Source organism: Patagioenas fasciata, chromosome 2 (genome assembly GCF_037038585.1).
Source record: "Patagioenas fasciata isolate bPatFas1 chromosome 2, bPatFas1.hap1, whole genome shotgun sequence".
Classification (NCBI taxonomy): Eukaryota; Metazoa; Chordata; class Aves; order Columbiformes; family Columbidae; genus Patagioenas; species Patagioenas fasciata.
The window spans coordinates 142,769,850-142,781,849 of record NC_092521.1 but is presented as its reverse complement, the minus strand read 5'-3'; the positions used below and the strand labels follow the sequence as shown (position 1 = coordinate 142,781,849).

The following is a 12,000-nucleotide window of genomic DNA, read 5'->3' as shown; positions in this document are numbered from 1 at the left end:
AACCCAAAGTCCTACAATGTGCCCTATCCTGGTTTCTTTTGCATCCCTCTTTCTTGTCAGTGTGACACTGTTAACACTTGCTTTAAATAAAGACAGCAGAGTTTTCTGCCCTATGAATTATCTATGCCAAAAGAGATGTCTTCCTTTGACACCATTTTGTAGGTACTTCAATGCATAAAGGCTATTTATACAATATTTGGTCCCATATGAGCCAAATTAATAGAATCATGGAATGATTTAGGTTGGAAGGGACCTTATAAATCACCTAGTTACAGCCCCCTATTCCCTGGTTTGTTCAAGGGAGCCACAAGAGCAGCCACTCTGCTCAGGACCGCTCTGGCTCTGCTCTTTCCAAGTGCCAGAGAGATGGAGCTTGAGCCTAAAGAAACACGTCAGCTTGTTCAGAAAGTTTCCATGCCAAGGGCTAATGAATCCATTGTATTTGCTGCACACCTAGAAAAATCAAATTAGCTTGAATCAACCTATAATACCACACAACCCTCATGGCTGTTGATAATACAGCGTGAGCCAGAACTATGGGTTTGGCTTATTGTCTTTACCGTGGAAGACAATGGGGAGACAAGAGAGTATGTGGTGTCACCATACATCTGTACAGTCCAGGTGGAGCTGACACCCACAGAAATTGTGCCAACGTCTAAAATGCTCCTTTAGTGAAACGGGCAAAGTCAATAGCTTTTTCCATGGTTTTTCACAAGTCAGATGCTAGTTAAAACCTGTGGATACATATACATTCCTTTATATGGATAATTAGCTACTTTATGTGTGGCGCCTTCTGGATTAAAGACAATTCTTCTATGCAAATAAGAAGTGGAATAGACTGGTCAAATTTATATGTGGAAAAAAAAAAAGATATTTTTTATATAAATATATAGTATTTATTTAGGTGAGTATCTTCTTTCATAGACAAGTGCTAATTCCTAGACAGCTCCCATGTATTTAAAATGTTCACTCAATTGTTCTTTTAAACAATGCCCATATACAAACACTGAGGATGAACAATAGATTTTGACAACACGCTTAAATAAATGAGACAAAAACATGTGTCTTGGAATTGGCTTTTTCACTTTTTCCAGTAAATTCTCGAATCCTGTCCTATTGAAATCAGTGGCAAAATTCCATTGATTCACTAGGGCCACATTTTCACCCCAAACTCTCTTTGTTAGTAATAAGTAGATGTGGCCCGAGTTTGTCTGAAGATACTGCTTTAAACTATTTCTTCTGTTCTATTGAATAACAGTGGCTTGATACTTAAGAATGAAAGCTCATCAAGTTTAAATTTCAGTTGTTTTATAATAATAGCCATATGTTAGTTATAGATTGTGTAAGCCTGAAGTTTGGTAATTTAAAACTGCTTTAAAGTGACCTTTACATGGTTCCACATTTCAACATTTTCTAAAAGTGGTTGGTATCGGTCCTTACTCATAAATCCTTACATTAAAAGAATCTGCTGGCCTGGCCCCTTAGTTAACAGGCTTACAGTAAGGAAGTCCTGCAAACATTTATATACACACTTAACCTTACAAATCGAGTATTCACAATGAAATCAACAGAACTGCTCTCACTGGGCAAAATCAGACCAGGATGAAATGTCAGCTTTAAAGAAAGATCAGTCGCAATATGTGAAGCAAGAGGGACCTCCAGCCTGGCCCGATGCAGTTGGGAGGTTCTTCTGTAGTTAAAGGGTGCAAACCAACACGACACAGTATGGGAAATACTTTATTTTTCCCCATCGAAAGCCATTTGAGCTAAGAGGGCAGATGTACGGGGTACACTATGGGTGCTGTAGCTCAGTTCCATCACTGCTGCCTGGCAGTTCCATACCCTCAGTCTTTCTCTCTGTTTCTCCAAACACACTGCAGCTGATCTTGCCTCTTGCTTGGGCTGCTCACATGGCTGCCAGTTCTTATGTAATTACAGCGCTTCACTCCCTATTCATCTCCATTCACATCTCACTCCTTACATGTCTGAGATCTTTCTCAAAAGCCATATTGTTCCTGTCGTCCAGATTTTCCTTCTGACTTCCTATCTGACTGAATATTGCCACTGTCACGGTAAAGACAACACACACTGCATATCTGCTATGCTGTTCACCTCAAACACCAGCACTCCAAAAATGTTTTTATTTTGCTAACAGGGAAACTGAGGCACGCCAGCTAAAGCTATTTGCCATGGACTATATAGCATGTGAACAGCAAGACATAGCCTAGAACCAAATCTCCTGACCTTTCCTTCTAACATCCTGGTATTTAGGCATGAATTGGAAAAGAAACTAAAAAGAGCATAAAAAAGGTCACACTCAAGATCAAAACAAGTTTTGATATGTTGACAAAAAACAAATGCTGATTGAAATCTGCCCTGGGTTGATTGATATTTTAATAGTACTTCAAATTCTGTTACTTCTGCCATGACATTACATGTTCAAGTGCTACACAAGCAGCAGATTTCCCATGAATAAGGAAAATCCCAGCCACCTAGCTGTGGACCTGATTTCCTTTCCCTTTGGTATAATATTGTGTTCAATGCCCATTTTTCCAGCATTTAGACAGTTGACGTGTTTGAACCTAAATTAGATGTTTTCAATGAAAATACACAGTACAGCAGGTAGACATTGTGGATCCATATGGCCCACTCCACATACTGTTTCCCAGCTCACAGCTGAAAAGATTCACTTTGAAATTTCCTATGAAATCCCTCTGCCTCTTCAAAAGCTTAGTCTTCCTTTGGCCCTCAACCCTGCAAATGCTTCAGTCCACTAACACATGTAAATAACTCCACTGGTACTGATAATATACTAAGCAGATACATATATTTGGAGAACAAGACCTTGTTTCGATAAGAAAACATTATTGTAATTTTTTTTCCCTTTTCTTTTGCAAAACTCGAGCTTTGGAAAAGAAATAAAAACGTTACGTAGATTTGAGGTAACAAACCCAAGCTCTAATTTCATTTTATTGTCACACAAAATGTTTGGTATTCTTAGGAAATGCGCAAAAAACATCAGGCCAGTTGTGAAAATCTGGGACCTGGTCCTGTAATCATTCAAAATATCTTTTATTAATTCAAAAACTGGCCTATAGAACCTGATCCCATTGTATCTTAAGTATGTTTTTGAAGGATTAAATCTCCAGATACTTTTTATGGGATTTTTTTTTGGTACTACCTGAACAGAAATATTTCTTAAATTATTTACAACACAGTACTGCAATAAGAACAGGACACGTGTGTATTCGCCAGCACAGCATTGCAGAGATGGGCCTGCGCACACCCCCCTCCACGTGCATTCACACCCCCCTCCACATGCGGAGCCGATGCGCTCGCACCCCCGACACCCAACGAAGCACCACGTAGTGCGGGAGGAGCGAGAACAAAACTGGTGGTATTAGATCGCTTTTATGCTCGAAATTAATAATATACAAACGAAAAGCGATATGATAATTGCAATCAATCGCTCCGCCTTTTTTTTTTTTTTTTAAATAATGCACGGCTACGCAACGCACTGCAGGCGTTCCGGCAGCGGTTCCTTTGTAAAGTCACAGAATGGTGGGGATTGGAAGGGACCTCGAAAGATCATCCAGTCCAATCCCCCTGCCGGAGCAGGAACACCTAGATGAGGTTACACAGGAATGTGTCCAGGTGGGTTTTGAACGTCTCCAGAGAAGGAGACGCCACAACCTCCCTGGGCAGGGGTGCAGTCTAGAGGGACCTGAGCGAGATATCCTATAGATAGGACTCGGACGCACAGAGGGGCACCCCGTGTGGCGCTGTGTTTCTCGCAGGAGTCCCCGGAGGGGCCGGCTGGTGCTGCGGGCGCTCGCCCGGCTCTCCCGGCCCCGCTTGCCGGGAGGCAGCTGGTGGCGAAGGGCGGGGGGGAGACCCTCGGAAAAGCCCCATTGTTTAGATTTCTGTCACAAGCCATGAGACTACTTAATTTCTTTCATCTCTGGAGTTTTCATTATCATTCAAATTTCATTTTCCATTAATTGATCGGGGATTAGCGAAGCCATTATGCAAAAATTAGTCAAGCCAGAGGCGATGAATAATTCATGACAATTACACTTCTGTTCCTGCGGTACTTCCTAACTTCCCTCCGACTTCCCGCCCGCTAGAGCGGGCAGCCCTCGCTCCCAGCCGCGGCGGTAGGCCCGGCGCCCCGGCAGCGCGGCGGGGCCGCCCGGAGCGAGGCCCGGCGAAGGGAAGCCGGGTCCTGCGGCGAGACGCGGGGCCGGGCCGGGGGGTGCGGTGCGGGCGGTGGTCCCGCCCGCCGCTAGGTGGCAGGCGCCGCCCGCGGTGCGCGGAGGGGCCGCGGAGGCCGCCGCGCGGTCCCCACCGATCTCACGATCGTTATCGGGTGCGACCGCAAGCGCGGTTGGCTCGGGCGGGCGCGGCGGTGCCTGCCTGCCTGCCCGCCTGCACCCCCCGCCCCCGCGACGGGGTGCCGGTCGGGAGCGGGAGAGGCCGCGGGCGCTCCCCCCGCCCCGTCACCCGCGCGTCCCACACCCCTCACGCCGGGCATCTCATTTATCCCACCGGACAGTTGTTGCCCCATTAAAGCGCAGTCCCACCCTTCGCGAGGACCTTTCATCTGGGGAAGTTTTATGACACTTTGTAAATGTGCAAAGTTTTTAATTAGACTCGCCAGACAGCCCCAGGCAGCACTAGCGCCACGAAGTCTTCATGCTTCTCTCTGCTTTACAGCACAACAAGCCGCTCTACTCCTTTGAAGACAATGCCGACTATGTCTACGATGTCATGTGGTCGCCAGTGCATCCCGCGCTCTTCGCCTGCGTGGACGGGATGGGGCGCCTGGATCTGTGGAACCTGAATAACGACACCGAGGTGAGGCGGCGCGGCGGCCCGACGGCGGCCGGTGCTGGGAAGGCGCGGGCGGGCGCCCGGGCGAGACCTTAACCCTCTGAGGGCCGGCGGCGCTGCCGAGCATCCCCTCGCTACCCCCCCGCCGGGGGTCTGCGGGGGCGCCGGGCTTCCCTCAGGGCGCGGAGAGCCCGGCGTCGGCTGCCGCCCGCGCCCCGGGGCGCGGCGGGGAGGGCAGGTCCCGCTGCCGGGGGCGTCTGACCGCCCCCTCTCCCGCCCGCCTTCTCTCCCGCCTCCCTCTCTCCCTCCCCCGCGGCGGCGCTGCTGCTGCTCTGGGTACCTGTCGGGCATGGGGAGGGCCGGCTCCGGCACCCCCGGCAGAAAGCCAACAAAAATAGCCGCGGTGCCGGAGTCTCCCTTCCTTCTTTGTTATTTCAAGGTGCAGTTTTAAACCGCGCCCGTTTTCTAGTTTTGGGGGTTTTTTTTGCCCCCCACCCCCACCCCGTTGAGCCAGGAGCTTCAAACGCGGCGTTGCCGCTGCCTCCCCTCGCCGGGGCGGTCACAGCTCGGCAGCCCTGCCAGCGGCCTGGGCCCGGCGTCGGACAGCCCCCGCTGGCCTCCACGCTCCCGAGCTGCCTCGTCAGAGGCTTCATTTCCCTCCCTATTTACCCTCTGCTCCGAAATCTCTGGAGATTATGACTTGCAAGCCCTGTCCCGGTACCTCCTGCGTGTCGGAAACCCAGCGTGCCCGGGTCCTGTCCCTCACCTCCCGCCTTTCTGAGCCGCTGGCTGCCCCGCTTGAGGTTTTTTTGAGCACGGGGCATCTCTCTCACGTTATTTGCGATTTCACACCCTCACCTTTTTTCTTTTTTAAAGCTTGCTGCGAAACTTAACGGCATAAATGCAAATGAAAAATAACAAGTTTTCTTCCCGTTGCTGTTAAGTAAATAACAGGGACCATTGGGAAGGAGACGTCACATCTTTGAATTTTGCTGATGAGAAAGGATTAATCAGCTTTTTTCAAAGACTGAGAATGGTAAATACTGTATTTTTTAAAGTCATTCTCTAGCTGTGCCAAACACCCCTTTTTCCTCCCCATTATTTCAGATTTTTCAAAATGCTGCAAACTTATATATATATTTTTTTTTAATTTGAATTTTCTTCGAAAATGGTTTTGAGAAAACCTGTCACATTGCTTGAGGTCAGTCTTAGATGTCCAGCATCAGTGTTCAGCACGAGAATCAAAATATTTTTCCACATCTGAAGTCTTGCGTATTTTCACTTGATGCCATGTAAAATTAAGGACACATGAGACTGAAAAAAAAAGTCACGTATTAACTGACAGCTTCTTTGTATTTCCAAAAAAGAGAAAACCAAAGAGCAAGTAGCAGTATTTCCCCCCATACATCTTTTTACAATTTGAATTATTTATTTTTTTTTTTTAAGATCAGTTTGATCATTAATATGCCCTTCATGTAAACATGCTGTACGTTTCACACAGAGTAAAATACGGGCGCCTTTTATGGCTTCCAGTGAGTGGTGTGTGCCATAAATAAGCAGAGACAGGTAAGAGGAACCAGCACCGGGCGCTGCATTGTCAAGGGGAGCAGAGAGGCCTTTTGAAGTGCTCTGAGCAGGAAGCTGCACAGCCTTTTTAATTAGAGCACATACAGCTGGAGGATATACAGGAGGAGTCTCCTCAGAATTTATTTTGGGAAGGGAGGGACATATCCTTCAGGTGTTCTCATTAATGCAGGCTTAAACACAGAGCATAAAACCAGCATTTTAAGAAGAAAAAAAAAAATAACCCTTTCCCCCCAAATACCAGGACTGAAATTCTGCTGTGCTTGAAATCTACTGATGTCTTGCCATTTAATTCAATGAGACCACAATTTCTTTCCAAAAAGTTACTATGGACCGCTTGATCCCGTTCCCATCAATAATAAGGCTGTATGTAGAAAACTGCTGATGTATTTTCAGCATGTTTACATATAAATACGTAGCAACATCAGAAAAAAAGAATAATTTCAAGCTTGATCCTGCTTTTATTCTGCATGCAGGGCCACCCCTGATTTCAGAAATTATTTCCATTCTGAGAGGTCAAAATCAGCTCTCGTGTAAGGATCAGGCTGGAATTATTTCCATGGTATCCAAGCTTTGTATTTTTATAAGAATTGAATTTGGGTCTCTGGAGACAGAAATACCATTTGGTTTCCTTACTGAGCACTGATGAAACAAATTTAAAAAATCTCTGTAAATGATAAACTGGCAGAATCTGAATAGACATACATGAGGTTTTGTTATGTGGGAGAAGCAGCAAAAGTACCACTGAAAGAGAACTGTAAGCAGTTCTTCTAAACATCATAACTGAAAGTGATCGTTGTTTGCTTTTACCCTCTATCTGGTAGGTCATAATTAGTTCATAATTTTCAAGCTTTCTGTAATTGATTGTGCCATTTAAGTCTGCACTGGTATTTGCGAAGAAGTCGTCCTTGTCAGCACTTTTGCCTTTGTAATACGAAATCTTGAAAGACCTATGTTTTAGATCATTATTAATTTTAGATGTCAGATATATGATGTCAAAGTATTTGTGAAGACAGTAGAAAATTACAGTTACATGAATGTGTTTAACTGCTAACTATTGATAAACAGCTTTGCATAAAAACTAGGTATGATTGTTAGTAATGAGACCGGGTTTTGTTTAATTTGGGAAATAAGCCATATTATTATTTAGGTATTATTTTGTAAATCAATGAAGAAAATACCTGGTTTTAGTTACAATATGCTATCTTCACATTTTTAACTGTAACTGTGTTACTCCCCATATTTATTAAAAACATTTCTCGCAAGAGCTAGATGCTTTCTAATCAAAACAGCTAAAATCAGATGACTGTACTGTGGATTTAATCAATCTAATTATTCTCAAAATCTCACTGTAAAGTTACAAGGGTATCAGTGTGCTTCATGTTGATCTGTGGATACCAGAAATTCTTTTTGTAATAGCAATGAAAGTCATCCTGTTTTATTTTATTTTCAATAAATTAATATAAAACACTTTAAAAATAAAAAAATCCTTCCCCACTCCTTCGTTCTTTTGCAAACTGAATATCATTTTTATGGATCAGTATAGTGAGGTTTGCAGACCAAATGCTGATTTCTTATTTTTGAGTCTGTAACATTTATTTTTTGATCAAGAGTGAGGTCTTCAGGTTATTGATGAGTCTTATTTACCTATGAACTGATATTAAACTGACTTACCAAATTGCTTATTTCTGCTGTGTTGTATCCCATTCATGTGTTTGTTTGGTGTTTTCTGCACCAAAGCACCTAAGCTTTGAAAGCATGAAGATGGTGCCTATTTCTAGAAATAGATAACAGATGTATTTGCAAGCAGGTTTTGACCCTACAGAAGCAGCAAGAAAAGTAAAAAAAAATAAAAGGTATATTCTTATCATGCAGGTTTTTCTGACTGCATCTTTCTTAATTTGTTACCTGTTAAAATCTCATTTCAAAATTGCTAAAAATCTGACAAGCACCAACTTCAGAGAATTTATGAAGTATTTCAAATGTGATTTTAAAACATAATTCTACCATTATAAACTAAAGTCTTATCTTTGAAATCTAAAATAAGCATGTGTAATTTAACCTATCACTATTGAGAGCAGACAAATCTATTTTAAGGTACTATAGTTTGACTGTATTTCTGTGTCACTGGAGAAAAGGCTTTTTATTTAGATTTTTAAAGACTGTTTCATTATCGCTTTTTTTTGTTAGGTAGCTTTGTGGAATAATAACAGGATTTTACAAAACCATTGGGTTTTGGAAAAAAGCATGGGTTGTGTCTGCAGCATGTGTGCTGCTTATTTTTATGTGGAACACTGGAAGAATGCTGTATTAACAAAAAAATACAGTTCTAGAGTTATGTATTTCAGCCTTCTGAAAGATTTTGTGAAAATTCAGTGCCTTACATGCACGCTGTGTGTATTTGTATATGAAACAAATATCTTTGATCTGCAGTTTTCTGAGAAACATAGCCGGTTAGTGGATTAGTGCTCTAAAATGTGGCATTTAGTTGTTGTTTGAAGAAACCCATTTCCAAATATTATGAAATGTATTTTGACTGGATTAAAATAGCCTTTTTTTTTTTTTTCCTAAGGAATCAGTGATCACAGGAGTGAAATTTGCTTGTTTTCTCCTGTGATTTTTATCACGGATTGATGACCCATGTCAGGTTTAGGCGACTGGCTCAGGCCCACTGAGCAGTACCAGACTTGGGACGAGGAGTCAGAGCTTTTGTGGGCAGTGCTGCCTTGGACAGGACCCAGGCCTTGCACAATGGCCAGATGAGTCCAGTGGTTGATTTGCATTTGAATGACTTCTTAAAGTGGGGGGAGGATGGTATCTGCTTTCTAATTGCTCTCCAGCATTATTTCTACATCATTCTGCAAGCGAAATCTTCTTGCATGTCACAAGTGGGCCTCAGGACGCTACCATGAAGCCCTTTGCAGAGGTGATGCTTTAGCTTGGCAGGCTCATGCTAGAGGTGCCCATTTGTTTTTGCACCTTGTGTTGGGGTGGGTGAGGAAGAGGAGGAGCGGGAAGTCTCCAGGGGAAAGGCGCCAGGCAGGTGGCCCTGGTTGCACTTCCTACTGCCACTCGCGTGATGGAATGAAGGTGTTGGAGCTGGGAAGGAGATCGGCATGGGAGCTATAAAATGTTTGCTTTCAAATTATTTTTCTCCTGGATCTTCGGACCTCTCACAACTACAGTATAAAGCTACACCCAGAGACCTAAAGTCAGCAAGAGACTGGTTTTGTTAATCTTGTCAGTTTGTCGATGTTCAGACCAGGCCTTAATACCACCTTCAAGCTGCTTTTTTTCCTGTTTCTGCTGCAGTGTGCCCACCACAAGGACAGGAGGGAGTACCTGTCACCCCTCCAGAGGTAGCCTGCACTCTGGTCCCTGCCCAACTGCCTTTTCTTGCCTAGACTGCTTTCCAGTTCCATGTTTATTTATAGATTCTGGGACACCCCTTTGTCCCCATCTCACCATGTGACCCAGACCTGTTCCTACGGATGGACCTAGTAGAGGAGCTGCTTTTGCAGCTATCCTATCCCATTTGCCCTGACCCAAAAAGCATTAAAGCTAAAAAGCCTTGTTTGGAAGACTGTCATGCCAAGCTGCAGACTCCTTGCTCAGGCAGGTTCTCCTATGAGAGGCAGCTGGGTGGAGCATCAGCAGACTTGCATGTTACCATCATTTGTCTTACGAGGTGACCTAAATCAACCAAGTGTTCTACCTATCTGGGACAAACACCCACACAGTTCCTTCCTCCTGCAGCATCTTTTGGTGCCCTCATTCCAGTATAGATTACAAATACTTCACCTGAGATAGTCTTCATAGCTTTATTCATCCCACGCATTAACCAGAATCTTTATGTATTCTTGTGGATCACTTATTAAGTTGGTTGACTTGGGGCAGGGAGAGGGGCTGGAAATTAGACAGTATCCAGGTGTATTTAAAGCAGAAGTCCCTTGGGGATGTAAAAGAGAATTGTGGGAAAAGATTGTAGGTGTTCCTAAATGTCAGCTCAGCTGTTCTCGTTTACTGCCATGTCCTTGCACTGAAGTGATTAGCTCAGGACTTTTCTGACATAATACCCAAGTTTCAACCTGTGCATCTAGCCACAGAGGTGAGTATGGATCTAAAGGATGTGTCAGCATGAACACAGGGATGTGTCTGCCGACCATCAGGTTATCTGGGCTGGAGTCAGAAGCCAGGGCAGGACTGAAGCCAGGTCCCACCCTCAGCTGGTTCTTGGTCATAAGTCAGTGACTTTTAAGACGCAGATGTGATTTCGCATGTCTCCGAGGTTAAGGGGAAGAAACTGTTTCATTTACTGCCCTTTGCTGTGGAAAAGTCTTCCCCGCTCATTGCAAGCAATCTCTTACTCTTACCTCATTTTAGCACATGTGATTGAAGAAACAATGAACCCTTTTTTTTTTTCTCCCCCTGGCGAGCTTTGTGTGTTACTTCCCGCAATGCCAAGGGACTTGTGACTCACCCAGCTAAGCAAGACATTCAAAACTGACCCCCTGGGTTCACAGGCAGTGTGATTTTATTGTCCTTCCTGGTCCTATTGTTTTGACAGGTTCCCACAGCCAGCGTCACCATCGAAGGAGCTTCTGCCCTCAACCGTGTCCGCTGGGCCCAGGCTGGGAAGGAGGTAGCAGTTGGTGATTCAGAAGGCCGCATATGGATCTATGATGTTGGAGAGGTATTATTATTGTTTGAGGTTTGTTTTTTTTTTTAAAAAGCTCGGCTCCTGAAGAATGCTACATCCAAGTTTGAGAAAAGACCATATATTGTAACACGAGTAGGACACCTCCAAAGAATAAGCCAGACCTCTTTCAGTGGCGTCCCCATTGATTTTGGTTTGCCAACAGTGTGTTAGTTATAAAGCTACCTTGCAAAAGAGTTAACTAGCTAAAGTCTCATGAGACAAGTCTTTTTTGAAAGTTTTCAGTATTTTTAAAGCTTTTATTAAGTGGTTCTGTGGATACAGTTGGAAAAAATTACAAAGGAACATGAAGAGGAAAATAGAGGTACAAAAAGAAGCTATGTTGTTCTAAAGCTGGTCCTGAAGGGTTCACCTTTTACACTCCAGAATCTCTTATTTCATGGCTGGCTTAATGCTGTAATTTTTTCGTAGTGTGACATGTACAGAATACATCTTTTAATACTGAATAATGCTGAATATGTCTGAATAGATGCAAAAGTACTAACAGGAAGAAATGAGAGGTGTCACTGTGGAGGGTGGTAGGTGTACGTGTGATAAAGAGTATGTAGGTGCTGAGAAACAGCAGGATGTGTATTCTGTATCTAAGGCTGCTCTCAATTCACTCTGCTACATCTTATAAAAAACATCTAAACTGCAGTGTATTTGGCACTGATGGAATCTACCTCTTTGTTGATGAATACAGTGTAAAGTGTTCTGTCGGCATTACAATCCCTTGGAACAGTTGAGGGTGAATCTCTGAGCAATCAGCTTTTATGTAGAGAATTTGTTTTTCATCATTATCTATGATAGGATACTGAGATATCCATCTCTACACAGTAGGGAAACATTATAGAATACATACAGAATTATCTGTAACTCTCATAAAG

General features: G+C 43.8%; 1 protein-coding gene and 1 long non-coding RNA gene across 8 annotated transcripts in view; one reads left to right on the top strand and one right to left on the bottom strand.

The window, feature by feature from the left end:
• The window catches only part of DYNC1I1 (dynein cytoplasmic 1 intermediate chain 1), a 190,576-nt gene that overhangs the window by 160,020 nt on the left and 18,556 nt on the right, over positions 1-12,000 (top strand). For all 7 annotated transcript variants that reach the window (XM_071805116.1, XM_071805115.1, XM_071805114.1 and 4 more), the window contains 2 exons: positions 4,717-4,857; positions 10,985-11,110. In XM_071805116.1, the coding sequence (XP_071661217.1) occupies positions 4,717-4,857; positions 10,985-11,110 (267 nt within the window). The remainder of the gene's footprint in view (positions 1-4,716; positions 4,858-10,984; positions 11,111-12,000) is intronic.
• Positions 4,624-5,315, bottom strand: LOC139827282 (uncharacterized). The gene is made up of 2 exons (XR_011737745.1): positions 5,174-5,315; positions 4,624-4,839 (listed from the first exon to the last, which is right to left on the bottom strand). It is a non-coding gene; the product is annotated as an uncharacterized lncRNA (long non-coding RNA).